This window comes from Centruroides sculpturatus, unplaced genomic scaffold (genome assembly GCF_000671375.1).
Source record: "Centruroides sculpturatus isolate CEXI.00-Female unplaced genomic scaffold, Cexi_2.0 scaffold1801, whole genome shotgun sequence".
Classification (NCBI taxonomy): Eukaryota; Metazoa; Arthropoda; class Arachnida; order Scorpiones; family Buthidae; genus Centruroides; species Centruroides sculpturatus.
In genome coordinates, this window is record NW_019386009.1 from 43606 (window position 1) to 65152 (window position 21547).

General features: G+C 28.7%; 2 protein-coding genes across 2 annotated transcripts in view; both read right to left on the reverse strand.

Annotated features, from left to right (window-relative positions):
- The window catches only part of LOC111613098 (C2 domain-containing protein 2-like), a 30140-nt gene extending 16928 nt beyond the window's left edge, over positions 1 to 13212 (reverse strand). The window contains exons 1-2 of the mRNA XM_023354418.1: positions 13051 to 13212; positions 5121 to 5193 (exon numbers count right to left, since the gene is read on the reverse strand). Of these exons, the coding sequence (XP_023210186.1) occupies positions 5121 to 5193; positions 13051 to 13212 (235 nt within the window). The remainder of the gene's footprint in view (positions 1 to 5120; positions 5194 to 13050) is intronic.
- A 2536-nt stretch (positions 13213 to 15748) lies between these two features.
- LOC111613100 overlaps positions 15749 to 21547 on the reverse strand; it is a 59942-nt gene continuing 54143 nt past the window's right edge. The window contains exons 3-4 of the mRNA XM_023354421.1: positions 19264 to 19371; positions 15749 to 15868 (exon numbers count right to left, since the gene is read on the reverse strand). Coding sequence (XP_023210189.1) covers positions 15749 to 15868; positions 19264 to 19371 — 228 coding nt within the window. The remainder of the gene's footprint in view (positions 15869 to 19263; positions 19372 to 21547) is intronic.

Sequence of the window (21547 nt, forward strand, 5' to 3'; positions counted from 1 at the left end):
GATCATTACCTAATAAATTTTTATTTGCAATTTCATTAATATCAGCATTATTCTACAATATACTATACTTATTTTAAATAAACAGCCTGTAGGCTGTTCATTTAAAATATTGCAAACTATATTGTAAACTTCAAATCTAGATCTGTTTTATCATAATTATGTTATATTTGGTAGATTTGGCTAAATATTGTTTCTCTCTGTTAATCATGAAGAACTGGAACTTAGATAGGAGGAAAAAAAGGATAATTTACCAGTTATAGAAGAACCATTGCATATATATAAATATCAATGAGATGGAGAGAGAAGTAAAGGTAATGAAGGGTTTAAAACAGGGCTGCCCACTTTCTCCTTATCTGTTTAATATGTTCATTTGAGAGATTATACAAAAAATGAAGAGTAAGACAAAAGGTATAATGGTAAATAGTAAGAAGATAGATTCCAGAACTATTATGAATTAAAAAAAAGACTGCAGTGGATAGAGAGCATTGATTGCAGTGGCAAGGCAAAGCTTTTAGTAATAGATATAATAATAAGTATTTCTTTATTCTATTGCTTTTTTAGTATTATTATTAAAATATAACTACTTCTGAACACCAAGCATCCCAGCAAATTTATAAATTTATTTATTAAAAACATATATATTAGTAACTGATATAATTCTTACACATAATATTCAAATAATACAATTTAATTTTTATAAAATAATATATATAATATATAAACAACAACTCAATTTATTTCTATTGTGAAATGAATTGAGAAATCATATTCTATTGTGAAATCAAATAATTCAGAGGATTGTTTGATGAGACAAATAAATTGGGTTGTTGCTTATGTTATATATATGTGTCTATATACTGTATACGTAGTGAAATCTCTCTTATGGGATGCCTCTCTATGGGAGATGTATTTCCTTTGACCTGGAGAAAGTCCTATCATTTATAATATATCCCTTCCTCTGTATATGGGGTATCTCTATTCAGCATCTGAGATAGCTCCACATCATGCAAAGTAGGATACTACTCAAAAAACCAGGAGAAAACTGAACAAAATACATATACAAACATCAAAACACCTGATATATTAGTAGTATCCAAAAATAAATAAATAAATAAAAATAATTGAGGAGAAATAACCCGATTTAATACAGCAGTCATTTGGACAAAATTCTGTACAGTATTAGTAAAAAGAAGAAAAAACAAAAAACAAAAATTTTTTAAAATTAAATTTAAAAAGTTTAAATTTCTGATGATTTTTGCAATCAATTTTGGTAATTTAACTTCTGGTTCTATCTCGCAATCCTGAATCAAACAGGTGTACAGTACATTACAAATAACTGCTAAACCAACACCAAGGCTAAACTATTGAAAAGAAGAATGTCCTCCAAAGGCTAACCAAAGGAGAATTATGCAAAAGCATCACAGCAGTGTATTATATATCAGTAAGAATAAGGTGGCAATAATGTATGCATGGAAGGACAATTATAATTCAAACTGAACATAGTTACTTGTTGCATGAATGACAGTCTGGATGAGAAAGTTCTAGAATTTTTTAAAATCCCACCAAGCAAGAAACATCCCCATAAGTGGTACATTACTACAGGAGAGTACAGAGAAGATTGCAGAATATCTTAGATTGGAAGGATTCAAAAGAAGCAACAGTTGGTTACAATGTTTTGAAGAGTAACACATTACATTTAAAAGTCTGTGTGGGAACTCTGCAGATGCTGCTGACAAAGTTTCTGCAGAAGAAGAAGCTCTGCTCTCCATAACTGAAGGATGTGAATAAAAGAACATTTTCAATGTGGTGAAACAGGGTTCTTCTATTGGCATCTTCCAACAAAATCATTGATGGAAAGAGGTGAGCAATGCAAGGCAGATATAAAATAAAAGGAACATGTTAGTGTGCTGTTTGGCTGCAGTGCCAAGGGAAAAAAACTTAAGCCTTGTGTGATTGGAAATGAAATGTTGTGTACTCCTATGCCTTCATGAACAACATAAAAGTGGATCTTCTATACATGACATGGAGGAATAACCAGAAGGCATAGATGAAAATGCCAATATTCACTGAGTGGGTCCAAGAATGTAATTGCAACATGAAACAGGCTAATTGGAAGATTTTGTTGTTTATTAATAATGCCACCAATCATGCTGATGTCAAGTTGTCACACGTTTGTCTCCAATTCTTACCATCTAATTCAGCAAGTCAGATGCAGTCATTAGATAATGGCATTATTCAAATGGTCAAATTATGATACAGGAAGCAATTAATTCAAAAGATGGTTAATGTAGCAAAACAATGCAAGACAGTTGCTGAATTTGTGAAAGCCATAATTGATGCAATCTGCTGGATACATACTGCCTGTCAAGCTGTTCCTACTAAAACAATTGAAAAATGTTTTGTGCAGACAGGATTCAAACCTATACCTGACCAAGAAATAGAAGAACAAACAAATCCACTGGAACAAAAAATTGCAAAGGTGGAAAGCTCTGCAAGATGTTTTGGCAGCAACACTAGTCACAGATCCTGCAACGCTGTCATTGTTTGATGATGTACTGTATTAGAAACTCATGATAGCAGTGAAAATCATGATACCATCTTAAGATTCAGATCTGACAGGAATAACCAGAAGGCATATATTGTAAGGAACCAAGTCTGAACATTATTTTTAGTTACTTTTATTTTTGCTTATTATTTTATTTTTGTTTGGGGCTTATGTTTTGTTAGGACATAGGTTTCCTCACCATTCACCTTAGAAACTTAAAAATAGAAGAGAAATCAACTCACCAATGAGAGAAAAGCGCCGTAGGAAAAACTCGCGCACACTTGTGCTCCAGAGCGGAAAAAAGTAAGTCCACACCGAGAAAAGTGGGGAGACCCCTCAAACACAACTTAGGAAACTTGCTAAACCTTAAAAGAATAAATCATCCCGAAAACTGTCAAAAAGAATAATGTAAAAGGTTAGCGAGTATTGTCGGAAAATAGGCTGCCAGACAATCAAGAAAAAGTTATTGTTAGTGATAAGTATGTAAATGAGGGGAGTGATCACACTCAGAATTGTGATGTCACCTCATAGTATAAAGACCGAACTTCAAGTGAAGATGGACGAGGTGAGCTTCTGTTAGCAAAGAGCTTGGTGAGCTTCGTAGCAGCAAATGAAAGAGAGGTGTCCGATAGGATAAAATAGTTCCAAGGCGATTTTGAAGTTATTCGATTTGTGAATTGAAGATTAGAGAAAGTCTTGAGAGTTGAGGAAAAAGGTTCCTAGTATACTGAGGTGACGATTAGGATCTTTAATTCATAAGAATTATTGTATATAAGTTAAGTCTTTGAATTTTGTCGAATTCCAAAGGGGAATAGATTTAAGTTAGAAAATAGATTGAATTGATTTTGTTGGGTTGATTCTTATTGATTTTCATTGAATAAATTGTTATTTGATTTTTACTAAATTTTGTAAATAGTTTATTACTAGAATATTTATTAAATATTGGATTGTTTTTGACTAACTTTGTCATTATTTAATTTGGTGCACGCTTAAAGTCCAGGCCTGGCACACTAACGCAAATATGCGTAAAGTACCCGTTAGAGAACGGCTATTTCCGGCACACAGTCGTGTCGATAATCGTTGTAAAAATAATCTAGTACTTTACAATATGAAAAGTTAAGTGACATTCAGAATGATTAACATCATTCTGAATGTCATTTAGATTGTTCATATGTCACTCGGATGTATATAGTAAAGTCTCTTATTTAGAGAGGCTTTACTATATACATACATGTCACCATGGACCATACAAGTCATTCTCAATGAGACCATACAACTAAACACCAACTAAATGCCGAAATTCTATCGAGCTAGTTTAAAGCTAATTACTAAACGAATTACGTAACCAATTTGGTTCCATACAAGTCCACATGGACCACACAAGTCATTCTCAAATCAGTGTCTTGAGTAGCTAGTATGGTTATATCTAAATCAATTAATTAATTAAAAATTCTAGAAGCAAAGATGGGATGGAGATCTAAGTAGCATAACTGGAAACAATATGGATAGTAAGCAAGAGTGATGGGTTTAAGTCCCACTCCAAGCTGATTCTTTTCTTCCAGAATATTCTAAATTAAAAATTAAATTAAAGTTAACTTATTTCTAATTATTAAATTTACCATTAATTTGTATTTATTTATTTATTTACTAGCCTTAAAATAACTCAATGGATAATCCAGTGGATTATTGGCTTTAATTCTTATAAAATTAAAATTTTTAATCATTCATTCTGAGTGATGAGCACCTTTTCTGGAAGTGGATCACAAATGATCTTTATTAGCATGCAGTAGGCCACATGCATTTTTTCTTATAAAGTTGCAGGCTTTAAGCTGCTGAGTACAAACATCAGTACACTAGATACTAAAATAATATATGCTAATGATAGGCAAACTAGTAATAAACCTATACAGTTGATACTTAACTTTTCACTGGTCAAGTTTAGTTTGAATGCTCTTAACTAATGTTGCAGAATAGCACAAGGTAGAAAACAGAAAAATTAAATTACATTGACAAAGGCCTGGGGACAACATATAGGATCCATGAGTTGTAGATTGTTAATCTAAACAGAAGTGGAGAATCTGTGGCATGTAACATACTAGGTATTCAATTCCTTTTTCACCTGAGGATGGTAGCTATAAGCTATCAAAAGTACTAGCAAGTACATCTTAATTATAAACTGTGATTGTAATGCCACAACACTATAGTGTTAATTATTTTATCATATTATTTTGATTTATCACCTGATCACCCTTTTTTCAAACAGCTTTTTTACATTTATTCCAATTAAAGCATATTCATTTAATTTATTTAAATATTATTATTAGACATTTAAAACTTTCACATACATAAACATAAGCATCTTTAAAGCTAAGTATGATTACTATATGGCATGTGGACTCAAAAAGATTTGCCACCCCTGATCTATACTATTGATCATTAATATAATGCAATAAACTTCATACAAATTTACAGGAGTTTCAATTATTGTAAAAAATTATTATTATTGAATTTAAATTTTAAATATCAATTATTATTAATTTACCATTAATTAATATAAGAAAATATAAATATTAACCTTTACTTCCTCCTAAATTGCTTGCTTTAATTAATTTTAATATTAACTTTCCAGAAGTCTGTACTTTTGTTATCTAAAACCAAAAATAAATATTTTTTAATTCAGCAAAATGATATACTGTAAATTAAACGCTACATACCATACAAACAATCTTCCAGTAAATAATATGTATTTGAATCAAACTGAACGTTTTTAGTCTCTTTTAGGGGACTGCATCAAGTGTTGAACTTTACAGAATGTTATAAATTCTATTTTGGAATGTTTTTTAAATTGTTTTGTTTTTTGATGTCAACTTAATTTTAATATTTAACATTGTATGTGTTACATTTGACATTTACTGTACAAATTATTATATACAATAAAAGTTAAAGCAAATAAAATTATTATGACAAGAGGATACATGCAAGTAGTACAAAAACTTATTTATCTATAGTATAATCTTGTAATATCATTTATCTGCTTCCCTTTAGAGAGTTATCAACCAATATCTGCCTGTGGCAGATATTGGTCACAGTCTTTATTATTAATATACTTTCCATCAATTGATGTGTTAAAAATTTCCCAGGCCTCCAAGGTTCTTAGTTTTCCAAAGTTTCCAAGTTTCTCTTGTAGAGTATATATAAAATGTAACACATGCATGTTAAATATTTAAAAATGAGTTAATGTCAAAAAACAAAACAATTTTAAAAAATGTTCTAAAATAGAATCTGTAACATTCTGTAAAGTTCAACACTTGATGCAGGCCCCTAAAAGAGATTGAAAATGTTCCGTTTTGTATTTAATTCAAATACATATTATTTGCTGGAAGATTGTATGCATGATATGTAGTGTTTAATTTACCTACATTCCAGCTGTTAGACTTTTATGATATACTGTATTATGATCAAAGCCAGCTCAATTGGTGAGATGATAAGGCATCTGTCTTAAGTAAAAGGGGCAGCAAAATGACTGGTCAAAATGTTCAAAAGGAGAAGAAAATAAGTAACACTTAAAATTACAAGCTGAACTATTTACTAACAACTTTAATGTACATTTATTGTAAATGTACATTAAAGTTGTTTATAAATAGTTTCTATTGTTTGGCTTTAATATAACTATCAGGCTTACAGGCATTTATATTAGCAGCATATATCAATTTTGGCTGAAGCACAAGTTACCATTGAGCTGGTACTGGTTATAACAACTTAAATAATATAATAAAACTTTTATTATAAAAAAAAGGAAATCAAAATTAGATTTTATTTTTAAAATTAAAACTAAACTATATTTGCAAGAATTATCCATTCACTGGGCTATATTTATATTATTCAAAATAATATACTACTTTAAGGTATGTACTAGTTGGCATTACTTCAAGGAAATGTTAAACATTAAAAGTCTAACTTCTTGAAATAAGACCAAGTAAGTAATATTTATTAGAAAAAATAGAGTCAAATAGAGAAACAGCAATTAACAGCTAAATAAAAATTTCCCTTTATTCTTGATATTTATCCTTGAATAATAGTGATATAATTATGAATCTAAATTATGATACAAGGATAACCTAAAAAAGTGAACGAATGACCTAATGGAAACAATAAAAGTAATGTATTTTTGTATTTATTACAATGTAGCATTAATGGAACTGCTTATTAAATAATTTCATTAAAACTGTCTTCAAATGATGCAGTTCAACTAACTGAATTATAAAATCATATATCAATATACCAAAACAATTGCATTAACTTCTTTTATCCTTTCATTCTACATATAAAATTCTAAAATAATAAAATTTTATACACTAAAATTACATAAAGAAAATATTAGTCTAGTAGTACTTTATGTATGTAGAATAGTTTGACATTATAAATTTAACATTAAATTCAAATAGTCACTTATTAATCTATTATGAGAATTTTGTTTCCATAATACATTATAAGATTATAAGACTATTATTATTATTATTATTATGTTCAAATTGTTCAGTCTAGTAGTGGATTTATGAAAAAAAAGAATGCCAGTTCATATTTCATGAAAATGGAAAAGAGAAGACATGATTATTTCCTTTTCTGTTATTCTCTTCTTACTAGCATTCATAATTCAAAACAATAGAAGAGAAATGTGCATGAACACACAGTATTCTCAATTTAAAATATAGACACTCAGATATATTTTAAGCTGTATTTTATTTGTATGATGTTAGGTGGAGAAAAAAATACACACTTTTAATAAATTTAAGAAAAAAAAAATGAATAATGAATAATACAAGTCATTAAAAAAAAAAATAATCTTAAATTATATTTGTAAAATTTTATGCAAGTTTTATGTTAATATGAAGGAACATGACATGACCATATCACAGAAAACAAAATTAAAATTAGCATCTAAATACATTGCTAGGATTATAAAGGTGATTTTTGTGTTTCCCATTGCAATATAAGTTTCAGAAACTTTGACCATCTAAATGAGTTATTAAAAGAGAATAGATGTCTTTTAGATACAGATATGCAGACCTATCCTAAGTATATCTTGGACAGAATATTTCATTCATTTTTAACAACACAATATAGAAAACAGTAGTACAGACTACTTTATCAAATTTCCACAATTTTTAATATAAGAAAAATATTTTCAGCCCATTTTATTCCAGTTTGTTTTATATTTAAAAATGAAACATATTTTATATTCTGAATATTCTAAAATGTTCAAAATGTATGTTCCATTTTTAAAATCAAACAACAGTTTAAATTAAATTTTAAATTATATTTACAATACAAATTTAATGTTCTGTTATTAGCTACATAAAAAAGTAGCTTATATTTCTATTTCTCAATGAACCTCAAACATGTTATGCTGTTATTTCTTGCTATATGGCCAGAGAATGCATTATGAATAGAGAAGCAAAAGTGAAAAAAATGACAGAAAAAGAGTTCCCTCATAGTGACCTACACTTTAACAAATGGGATTGAAATAGTGCAAATGATTCAAAAAAGAAACCTGATAAAAAAAGTAATATAATATTAATAGTATCACCATACTCTCTATTCAGACTGAAAAAGATATAAACTTATTACACTATAAATTACATAAAACAGTCNTATAATAATAAGTATTTCTTTATTCTATTGCTTTTTTAGTATTATTATTAAAATATAACTACTTCTGAACACCAAGCATCCCAGCAAATTTATAAATTTAAAAAATCCTTAAAATTTTCTTTTTATATAATTTAAGTCATTTTAAAAATATAGGTTAAGATACCAAATGATATAGTAAAATAATCAATCTAGAAAGAAGTAAAGCCAAGTAATGAAATTGTTCTGTTCTTGAGGTATAAAAATTGCTAAGTTTTAAACAGGTAAAATTAAGGGCCTAGTTTTTATTTATTCTATAACATCAAAAAAAAAAAAAAATGTTAAGCTATGATAATTTTATGATATACATGAGAAGATATTGTAATAAAAGAATGAACATTATTGTGTTCTAATATATACAGTATTTTAAAAATAATACCTAAAACAATCAGCTGAAAAAAGTCATTTAGTTCAAAATTTTTATTTAATAAATGATTAAAGTTTCTATCTACTAATTCATTAAGGAGAAATATCCCACATAACAGAATTATAGAGAAAATTGCTTAATCAATAAAACACCATTAAACAAATATAAACATCTGTAATCCCAATAGTTATATTAAAGCCAAATGATTACTGGATTAGATCAAGCTATATTACTGCTATAAATATTAATATCAGGCTATATAATTATTAACAGTAGTAGTAATATAGCCTGATAAGAAATTGTTATAACAAAACTATAAGAACAGTTGTTGAGAAATGATTATACTAAGGTTGTTACAGAAATTTTGTGTAGGCACATGTAGGCATCATTATACAGTGGTACAACAATATACAATATAAACAATGTTTGTAAAAGTAATAAATATCTAATAGACTAATTCTGAAATTGAATAACATACAATCAAGAAACCAGACAGGTTTCAGATCAACTTACACATTTCAGGATCATATACAAACAGTAAAACTAGTAATTATAACACTAAAGAATATCAGAAACTACTTTGCATAATCTTTATAGAATATGAAGAAGCACTTCACAATGTGAAAACTTTTGACAGTTTAAATGCATAGAACATATACAAAAATTATACAAATATCAAAGAGAAAATTTACCAAAATCTCTTAGTAACCATAACATATTAAACAACATTAGAAAAATAATCAATCAAAAAGAAATAAGATAAAGTGATCAACTTGCATCAAAACTATTTACATTAGTCATACACTTAGTTTACATAAGATTAAATTAGATTAGAAAAGAAATAAAAATAAACAACAATTATTTATTCCTTCTGCAATTTGTTGTTGATACCATCCTATTTGCTACAAAGCATATGAACTATAAACTAATAAATTAAATAATACAGTAGAACGTCGTTTATCCGAATCAATTGGGGACTGGGATTGTTCGGATAACTGATTATGTACGAAAAAATATCCCATGTTGAAATTTTTCTCCGTTGCGTGTCTCTTCGCATTGAATTTTCGCCGATGTTAAGCCTAATGCAAACTTTTTAAAATAATAATTGTGGCTATTGTATCATTAAAAATTATTTCTTTATTTTTTACAAACAAAACAAATATATTGAAAAATATAAAAACAAAAAAAATTATACTTTAGAAGTTAATCTAGTATCAAAAACGTTCGATTCAGCACAACACACATTCCTCAGAAAAACACCACACAAAAGTGCCAGCGCTGCTAGCTAAAACACACATCAACAAAAAAAATATTGGAGCCCAAGGTATAGCCAAAGACTGCAGCGCCACAGCACTAGCAAAAATTTAAATTTGCTGATTGCAATTCTTTCGGATAAATGATGCTCTACTGTAATAATAATCCTACTGTATTTATCAAAAATTATAAAAATGATGTTTAAAAATTTTGCCAATCCAGTACCAATTAACATAAACTAAACAGAAATTGAAGAAATTCAGAACCATTGCTACTTATAGATATTGACACCAGAATGCTAAACAAATAAAGCTGCTTAAGTTAGTTTCAACAAACTAAAATACATTCTAAAAGAAAATTTACTGATAAGTACAATAAGAAAATTTATCAATCATTAATCCTTTAATCAATATATTCTGCTTTTTTAGCTTATATACAAAACTTTGATTCTGATGAAATCACTGGAAAAGAAAAATAATTTAGAGGAAAATGAAAATAATGACAACAACATTAAAAGATAAAGTAATAATGCATGGATACAATAATGAACTAAAGCAACTAATACAATTAGCAACTGATGCAATACATGCAAAAATCACTAAAAAAAATTGGGTAGAGCAGAAATTAGAAAAATTGATAACAGGTAGACAAAGACCCTTCTACCTATAAGTCATTTAAAATCAGTAAGAAAAAAGAGAGAGAATAGTGAAAAGTAAGAAAAGAGAATATGAAGTGATGATTTAATTTAAGGTAAGCATAACCAGAAAACAAAAGCTGAAGATACAGGAATGAGTAAAATAAATTGAAGTGTCTTACATCCAGCATTAGATTAATCATCATCTTCAGTTTTCATCATTGAAATTCATATTATTTGTGCCATATGCCAAATCTATAAATTTATAGAATTATTTGCATTTCACTATTTTTTTTTATAGAAATTTGTAAATTTTATAAATATCAGCTTTTTAATTTGTTGATTATGGATATGAATTTGAAAATATCTGATTCAGATCAAGTTCCAGTGTTTCAATAATATATTGTAATTGAAAGGCTTAATCTCTATTGCTTATGTTATACACTGATTTTTCTTATATTTTCTCCGTCAGCACATAAAAACAGTTAAGTTTCAAAACTGAATTCTGATTACAATAAAAATATTTTTCTTAAGCTTTATATAGAATTTAATAATTCTAATAAAATTATACAAATAATAAGATTATCCAAGATCATGTAACTGTTGCATATTTAAAAAAAACAAAAAATAAACATAGTTTGTATAAAATAGTGATAAATCTATAAAAAGTTTATCAAACAAAGAAATGTTTAACAGAAACTCAATGATAAAGTATTAAAGTGGATTAAAAAAAATTAATCAGTACATTTTTTGAAATTTTATACATAATAAAATTTCAAAAAAAATACTAATAATCTATTTTAACTAATTAATATAAATGTTTATTAAAATATGATAATATAATCTTACAATATAATTTGTTGCTCCCATACAGGACTATTAGTATTTTTGATTCCTACTGTTTCAAACTTCTGACCAGGATCATCAATTTCAACTACACAATATGGCTCAATACAACCTAATAAGAAATAAATTTTATATTTATACACTTAATATAACACATTCTTTAAAATGTAATATAAAAATATATTACAGTAATTAATTATTATTAAAGTTTAATATTAAATCTAATTATGATCATTACCTAATAAATTTTTATTTGCAATTTCATTAATATCAGCATTATTCTACAATATACTATACTTATTTTAAATAAACAGCCTGTAGGCTGTTCATTTAAAATATTGCAAACTATATTGTAAACTTCAAATCTAGATCTGTTTTATCATAATTATGTTATATTTGGTAGATTTGGCTAAATATTGTTTCTCTCTGTTAATCATGAAGAACTGGAACTTAGATAGGAGGAAAAAAAGGATAATTTACCAGTTATAGAAGAACCATTGCATATATATAAATATCAATGAGATGGAGAGAGAAGTAAAGGTAATGAAGGGTTTAAAACAGGGCTGCCCACTTTCTCCTTATCTGTTTAATATGTTCATTTGAGAGATTATACAAAAAATGAAGAGTAAGACAAAAGGTATAATGGTAAATAGTAAGAAGATAGATTCCAGAACTATTATGAATTAAAAAAAAGACTGCAGTGGATAGAGAGCATTGATTGCAGTGGCAAGGCAAAGCTTTTAGTAATAGATATAATAATAAGTATTTCTTTATTCTATTGCTTTTTTAGTATTATTATTAAAATATAACTACTTCTGAACACCAAGCATCCCAGCAAATTTATAAATTTATTTATTAAAAACATATATATTAGTAACTGATATAATTCTTACACATAATATTCAAATAATACAATTTAATTTTTATAAAATAATATATATAATATATAAACAACAACTCAATTTATTTCTATTGTGAAATGAATTGAGAAATCATATTCTATTGTGAAATCAAATAATTCAGAGGATTGTTTGATGAGACAAATAAATTGGGTTGTTGCTTATGTTATATATATGTGTCTATATACTGTATACGTAGTGAAATCTCTCTTATGGGATGCCTCTCTATGGGAGATGTATTTCCTTTGACCTGGAGAAAGTCCTATCATTTATAATATATCCCTTCCTCTGTATATGGGGTATCTCTATTCAGCATCTGAGATAGCTCCACATCATGCAAAGTAGGATACTACTCAAAAAACCAGGAGAAAACTGAACAAAATACATATACAAACATCAAAACACCTGATATATTAGTAGTATCCAAAAATNAAATAAAAATTATTAATTCACACACAAATCTTTGAATGTATAACAATCAAATGAAATAAAATGCACACACAGTAATAAGTTCTCAACTTATTTGGTCAATTTGTTCCAAAGAATTCTGGATAAGTCACATGGTACTTAAATGACATATTTTTAGCATACATCATACATATTCACTTCAAAGGATAATTAAAATTACCGTACAGTATTTTGATGAGTATAAGTCGCTGTCAAGTATAAGACGCACTCCTATTTTGAGACAAAAAATTTAGAAAAAATTTTTTTAATGGGATTGTCTAAAGATGCATTTTATTAATCATAGTGGCCAAGAAATTCTTCAAATGAATCACTGCTATCTACTGGTAAATTATACCCATTAGGAAATAACTATGACGTCATTAATGACTGATTCATCATCCCTTTCTTCTTGAATTCCCAAAGTATTGACTAAATATTCATCATCAGAATCTTCATAGATTGCCTCATCTTCTGTACCACCCAGAGCATTAGATATTCCAGTTTTCTTGAATGACTTAATAATGATTTCCATTTTAATACCTTCCCAAGCACACAGCACCCAATTGCAAACTTGTGCAATGCTGGCTCATTTTATTCTCCTTGTTGGTGTTAAACTTTTATTTGCAACAGTCATCATCCACTTGTTCCACTCATCACAAATTATTTCAGTTTAATAAAGGTATCAATTCATCCATCCGTCATATTCTTGAATAAAAAAACAAATAAAATGCTTTATTAAACTGAAATAATCGTAATTTCTTAATGTAAACTCAGAGGTCATGTGATGACAGTCGACAGAACATGGCAGTGATGACTTGTGTATCACTGCTCTGATAATCTAGGTACTCTAGCCATTCAGTTGAGGGGCCATCTGCTTAATGCACCACTGCACAGGTTGGTCCCTAGAGTGGATCACTACTATAGATACTTTCACTGTAAAAATGGTTACCTGTCGAGTATAAAACGCACCATGATTTTGAGCCCCTAAAAGTAGTAAAAAAAGTGTGACTTATACTCATCAAAATACAGTAAACACCTTTTGATTATACTTTTACATTTAAGCTTTGCTACTTTTAAATTTAAGGGTCATAACAGGTATCTATAAATATGCATAAGTTGAAGGAAGACTCACTGCATTTTTCTTCTAGTAACATGGTTTTACTTTAACTTTGAAAAAGTCATTAGCCCATATGAATAAAAATGAATAAAATGATAATAAGCAAAAGCATCTCCTCTGTTTGGTATGAATAATGATTACCTTATATTTCCAAGCAAATGCTTTTGGTAAACGAGTAAAAGGTTCTCAATGTGCAGGTTATGACATTTATTCTCCTCCCTATGTTCTATTTTATTAGCTGTATTCAATTCATAGTAATCATATGCATGTTGGCCTTTGTTAATAAGTGTAGATATCCAAATTTTGCAATTTATTAAACAGAAATGATGGAAAATAATGATATGAAGTTTGCAATAGAATGTGAACTAAAGTTTATTTTAGATGAGTTGACCTCATATCCAGGAGTTTTATCTAAATCCCAACACCTAACATAAAAAAGAAACAGATAAAGTCATCAAAAATGTATTAATCAAATATGAAGCAATACTTGGAAAACAAATTAATGGAACAAAATTAATGAAGAAAATTAACAATACAAAACACCAAGTTCTTCTCCTATATCTTTTTGGAATTAAGGATCAGCTAAGTATCTTAAACATATTTTCATTTTTTGTATATAAGTTAGCACACCACCACATGATTCAGTCATCACCCCTAAATAATTTTGTGCCAACCATTCAGCACTTTCTTTTTCAAATCTAAATAATGCCATAAAATCACTGACTTGTGGAGTAGAATGAAGTTTATAATATTTAACCTTCCTTAGATTAATTACTTCAGTCATGGTTAAACACTAACAGAAAATAAACCTAAATAAAAGCAACAGCAAACCACACTTCTTACCCCCATATTCACCAACGTGAGTTAAACAGAGTTGACGAACTCCAGTTTAGATGTAACTCAAAGTCAGATTACGAGTTACTCTTCTTTCGTATTCAGATAAAAATATAACTCTAGAGTTAATGTTTTAAAACAATCCTACATTCGAGATTAAACAAGTCTTCTTTCATAAGCAGAGTTGTGATTGGTTGAAAGCAAACACATGTAGAAAATGGTGGAAAGTGAAATGGAAAATAGTGCACACTGTAATTTTACTAATTTTGAGAAGGAAATTCTACTCGAATTAGTCGAAAAGTATAAATCTATAATTGAAAATAAAATTTTTTGATGATGTAGAAACTAAACTGTGACCAATTCGTTCTAGTATGTTTCTTATGCTCTCGTTTGGCAAACAATATCAACATAGAAAGTCATAATCATCCAATTGTTCAAGGTCATTTCTTCTTGGAGAAATAATCCGCCAACTTCTTCGTTCCATACAATCTATATAATCTAAATATTTCAGATTTTTTAGCATCTCGGCTTCATCCTCATCGAATGTCACCATTTTTTCCCGAAATAGATTGCTTTGTGCAGGTGTCAAACCCAGAGTTATCGTCTACTCGCCAATTTTCTAGAGTTAGAGTTATTATGTTTGACTCAAGATTCAGAATTGGTGAATACCAATTTACCAATAACTCGAGAGTTAACCCTAACTCTAACTCGCGATGGTGAATATGGTGAATATGGGGGTTACAGTTGAGTCTATATCTGACTAGATGCATGTATTTTGAAGGATATGCTTATAATTCAAAGTAAATGCTTACTCTTATTCATATAGAATATTTATTACCAAAGCAAAAGCTTCATTCAAATGCATTTGCTTCATGCTCAATTTTATTCATATGACTAAAAGGATTTCCTTCAAATTTTACAAGAATATGATAATAATATGATAATACTAGTTTTTATTCATAGGCTCATCAGTATTGGATTCTCTTTTAGTTGGAGTTTATATCATTTAATATATTTTTAAATATGCATATATATATATATATATATTTACAAGAAACAAAAAAAAAACAACTTCAGTCTGTATTAAAATTAAATTCTGAATTATGTGTTAAAAATTTCAGATAGATTTTATAACATTACTTACATTATCTTGGGGTGAAACATTTATTTTAAAACCTGGGTGCTCTGAAAATCTTGCGATGAACAAAAGTTCTTCAACCATGGCATCAAGTTTTAACTAAAAATATAACTTAAAATTTTTATTTCTTATTATATTATTTAATTTTATTTTTATATTAAATACAATTGACTTTTTTACAATAATATTTATTCAATATCACTATGAATCCAATAAACCAATCACAATATAAACCAATAATATATTGGTTTATATTGTGATAAAAAACAAATTGAAGCCAATTGAATTTCTATTAGTGATCTAAGGAAATATTTAAACTAACACAGTTCTTATTTTTTTTTATGTCTATCATTCAATCTCTGCCTGAGGAATGTCTTAAGGATGCTGCTTAGACTGAACCACAGGTGTCATTTATTTTTTTTTTTTTGTACTGGACTTGGTCCTGGATCTTTGAGAGTTGAAGGCTGACACCTTAACTCCTTTATCCATCTGATCATTACAGATGTCACATTAAAAATTCTTTTATTTTGCTATTTTACAATTATATAAATATATTTTAATTGTTACAGTTGTCCCAGTAAAACTTTGTTATGAAATTCTATTGTCTTTCTTAGACTAATAGAATATATATTCCAATAGAATGTTTTGCTAGTGTCTTCTGATTTGATTGTTCCAGTGAAAACCAACAGAATACCAGTAAATTTTTTATGACATAGTAGACATTCCTCAAATGATATCATTTGAGGAATGTCTATTTCCCAACTATTTTTATATAGATAAATTCCCTAGAAAAATAGTTGGGGGATAGAATGGGATAAAAATGGGGGAGAGAGGAGATGGTGGGAGCATAAAGTAAGAGACAATACTTGAAGTAGATCTATACAGGACATGACTAACCATTAGAATAGCGAGGCCGAGACTGAAGTTTTAAATGCGAAAATGTGTATGTTGGACATTCAGTGCCACTTTCCTGTAAACCTAGAAGTTTGACAATGGTGTTTGGATAGTCAGTGGAATCATGTTCGACATTCCAAACACCATTGTCGAACTTCTAGGCTTACAGGAATGCAGTTCTGAATGTCCGATGCACACGTTTTCACATTTAAAACTTCGGCCTCAATTTCGCTAATGTATAAAAAGGTAATATCAAGGTTGCAAGCAACCCCAAAAGTTTTTCAATAATGATCTATCTAGTATATGTTGAACCAGCTATTAGCCACCTTCATTATGAACCAATAATGGGTATGTTAATCATACCCATTATTGGTTCACAATGGGGCCCTCTTAGTATTCTCAGGGAAGAAAAAATATATTTGTCATATTGTATGCTGTTAATTTAAACTTATGATTATTTTTCCTTGTTATTGATTCCTTGTATATATTCCATTCTAAAACTTCATGTTCATATAATTAAAACTTAATTTAAAGCAGTATCCTCAGACCAATGTTGTAATATACCCTCTTGACAAATTCCTAGTTAATTAATTGCTGTAGGTGGAAAATCATATGTAAAATAATTTGTTAAATACTTCATATATTTTATTTCCATGTAAATGATATTTATCTAAAAGTTTTAATATTTAAAATAATAACAAATTAAATAAGTTATCTAACTTATTTAATTTGGAGACTGCTTTTAATAGCAAAATTTCTAGAATTCAAAAATTAGTATAGTTCAGTTATAATTTTAAGAAAATATAAAAGAGAATAACTGAAAAAACAGCTGATATTCTATTCATTTATCCTAAAGACTGTACCTAAAAATGATCTTTAAAATGTGGTCAAAAATATTAATTTTATGAAGATGAATCCTGCTAGATTCTTATGATTGTGTTGTTTTTCAGTGTGTTCCAGTTTTGATTTATTTGAATTTTGTTGTGTACAGAATTGGTTATTTTCATACAAGATAAACGACTTCCAACAACTTAACACTGCGTTGAATAATAACAATCCACAAATGGGAACGCGAGATGCACGGTCATCCGCTTCAAACGGCATCTTGACCCCCTATATAGGGAGATCGCTAGCAACAGCCGCACCAAAATCGCGTACTTAAGAACCGGCACGCTTTACGACTTGCTGCGCAACGCGAAGGACGCAATAGATCTCACCAGGGCCCCAGGTGTTTACTCCATTCCCATACGGGACGACAGATTCAATAGGGACTTAGTTCACATTGGCTCCACCATCCGGTCAACACAGAAACGAATACGTGAACACCAAGCTGATATTAAGTATAAAAGACACACCACTGCCTTATCGACCTATGTCACCGACCCTGAAATAAGGGCGGACTTCCGGAACACCAAACTTATCAGACACACGTTCCGCACAGACCACATACATCACCTGGAGGCCTGGGAGATTCACAAAGCTATCATGGGGGGCAACTGCATCAACTACAGGGATGGGGAAACACTTGCACAGGCGTGGAAGTATTTATTCAAGGAGTTCGAGCAAGGGCGGTTAGAGGGGTGAAACCCAACGTGCACATTTATTTATTTACATCGTTGGCAACATCGTTACGACGGTCGGGTCGAAACACGGCCAGTCACCACCTGAAGCAGACCTCGGTGGAGGTCGAAAGTACTTGTGGAATTTAATTGTGACATAACACGCGTAAAAAAAGGTTTTTTCGTGGATTGTTATTATTTTCATACATATATAGATTACTGGTAATTCACTATATAAATATCTATACATATTAAAAATAACTTCAAAAACAATGTTATCTATTTTAATCAAGTTTTTGTTATTAAAAACAATAATGAATTATTTGTATGTATTTATATGCGAAATTATACCCCGACTTACGCGGTTATCCCTCGGTCCCACCTATTGCATAAGTTTGGGGTATTACTGTACTATTTAAATTAACAGACACAAAAGAACAATAAGATTGACCAGCTATATATAAAATATTGAACAGGATTTGATATGTCTATATTTGATCTATCTGACAGCTTCTTTTATACTCTCATCATTTATATATAACTTTTCATTTAAAACAATTAAATAAGAAATTTCATATTTTACTGTAAATATCATTTTCATTGTTTACATTGATGGAATAAAAAACAAAAACTTTTGTTGCAAATTAAATCGGCCTATATAAAATTTCAATTTTAAATCAAGTTCATTTTGTAAGGAACCAAGTCCGAGCGTTATTTTTAGTTATTTTTTTTTTGCTTTTTATTCTATTTTTGTTTGGGGCTTATGTTTTGTTAGGATGAAGGTTTCCTCACCACTCACCTACAATTGAGTGGTGAGGAAACCTTTAAAATGGAATGTTCTTCTAATCAATTTAAAGTAGATTTAAAACTTTTCTCTTCAAGATAAGCTTCATGTTTAAAAATATTTATGTATTTCTTTGTTACTCTAAATTACAGATATTTGGATTAAAAAGCAGATTATTCATTTATTTCAGGTAATTCAACATTTTCTACTCATATAATTTCTATTACAACACTATTTAAAAAATGAAATAAAATTACCTTTCCATCCAGGTCTTTCACTTTAACATCATATAACATTTTTTCTGATCCTTTTTCTACAGAAATAACAAAGCTAAGCTGCTCTACTTTTATTTGACTTGTTATTAACTGTAAATATTATTTAATATATTAAAAACTGAAACTAAGTACCAAAAATGATCAAAGAACATATCTAATTATATATAAATACATTATAAAAATACCTATCTTAATAATTATGTATAAAAAATATCTTAGTTTATATTGGCCAAATGTCCTTGCTCATTGAAAACTATTGATTTAATATCAAATTATAACTGCATAAATAAATAAATATATAAATATATATATATATTATATAACTTTTTTCTTTATAAACCACTTTTTATATATTACAGTAAAGAGATATTTGTTCCCTAAACTCCTAGAGGGTCGGGTATTGATAAATAGAGATGGGTCTACAGATGCAATAAGCATTTTCTTTTCAGATCTGATTATCCATTTTGGAAATATTAGGATCCAAACTTTCTGAAATTTCTCTATGATTTTGTACAGAGAGTCAATAATCTTTTGCATCATTGGGATTTTGTAACAATTCAATATCAAGTTCACTGAATTGTTAGCCAAATTGAATTGTCCTTAGCCAGAAAAAGTTTAGTTACATTGGATTTACTATGTTAAATGTGATATACAGAGAAATTTTGTAATTCATTTTTGTAGTTGTGTTGGGAGCACAAATACATTTCACATAGTCCAGATTACAAGTAATTTTGATAGACAGTAAATTTCAATTTTTAATTCTAAATTCAATTTTTCTATTTGATAGCTTATTTCACAGATTGAGCAGATTTTTTGTTATTGTAGTAATAATACTTCTTAAACTTCGTTTATTTTTCCACTTAAGTCAATACAATGAATCAAATCAATAGTGGTATTTCAGTGAGTTGCATCTCGATGTTCAACTATTTTAGAAACAACAACTCAGTTTTAGCACGCTGTTCTCATAGATTGAAACTTTGTATTAATAAGCTTGAAAACAGGTTCCTGTAAACTTTTAAATCTTGCTTTATTTTATGAAATGACAATCATTGAGTTTTTGCTCATGAATAAAATATTACATTTAACCCTTCTTATACAGTAGAGCGTCGTTTATCCGAAAGAATTCCGGTCGCAAATTTAAAATTTTGCTAGTGCTGTGGCGCTGCAATCTTTGGCTGTATCTTGGGCTACTCCAATATTGTTTTTGTTGATGTGTGTGTTTTAGCTGGCACTTTTGTGTGGTGTTTTTTGAGGACTGTGTGTCGTGCTGAATCGAACGTTTTTGATACTAGATTAACTTCTAAAGTATGATTTTTTTTTGTTTTTATATTTTTCAATATATTTATTTTGTTTATAAAAAATAAAAAAATAATTTTTAACAATACAATAGCCACAATTATTATTTAAAAAAGTTTACATTAGGCTTAACATCGACGAAAATTCAACGCAAAGCAACACGCAACGGAGAAAAATTTCAACACGGGATAGGTTAATTATTTTTCATACGTAATCAGTTATCTGAACAACCCCAGTCCCCAATTGATTCAGATAAATTGCGCTCTACTGTATTTTCAAACATTTATAAATTTCATATTTATTTGTTTATTTATTTACTCATCCACAAATATGTATGAATTTTTCATTTAGTCTAAATTATGAATTTAAAAACAGCAACACAAACTGAACATTTACTATTTATTATCAAGAGTCATGAGTTTTGATGTATCAAATGGATTGTTTATTATACTCATTGGTTGAGTTTCAATTCAATGTGTGGAATGTGTGGGTGTGTGTGGTTTCATCTATTAGTAATGCATCAAAACAGAGAGTTAACTCCCTTTAGGTGGCATGCACATATTGAAATGACAGATTTTGCTTTATTTTTTACTCTCACACCACCTTCAGAATACAATTCATCATCCCCCTCACCATTTGCACAATCATATGTACAATAAATGTTAATTAACAACAAAATATTCCAAAATAAATGAATTATTTTGTATGTGGAAACACTTTAGATAACCTTACTCTCCGTGTCAGCATTCATCAACACTATCCTGACATATTGATATCCCCATATTGATATAGCAATAAATGCACGCTGCCTTACTGAAGTGATTTGAATGTTTCAAAACACTTGAATCATATTGCAGTATGATTCAAGTGTTTTGAAACATGGTTCAAGTGTATTTTGACTACTATGACAAAAACTTGGTCACAATAGAGCCAGAATAAAAACTATTCTTTTATTTAATGTAACACATTA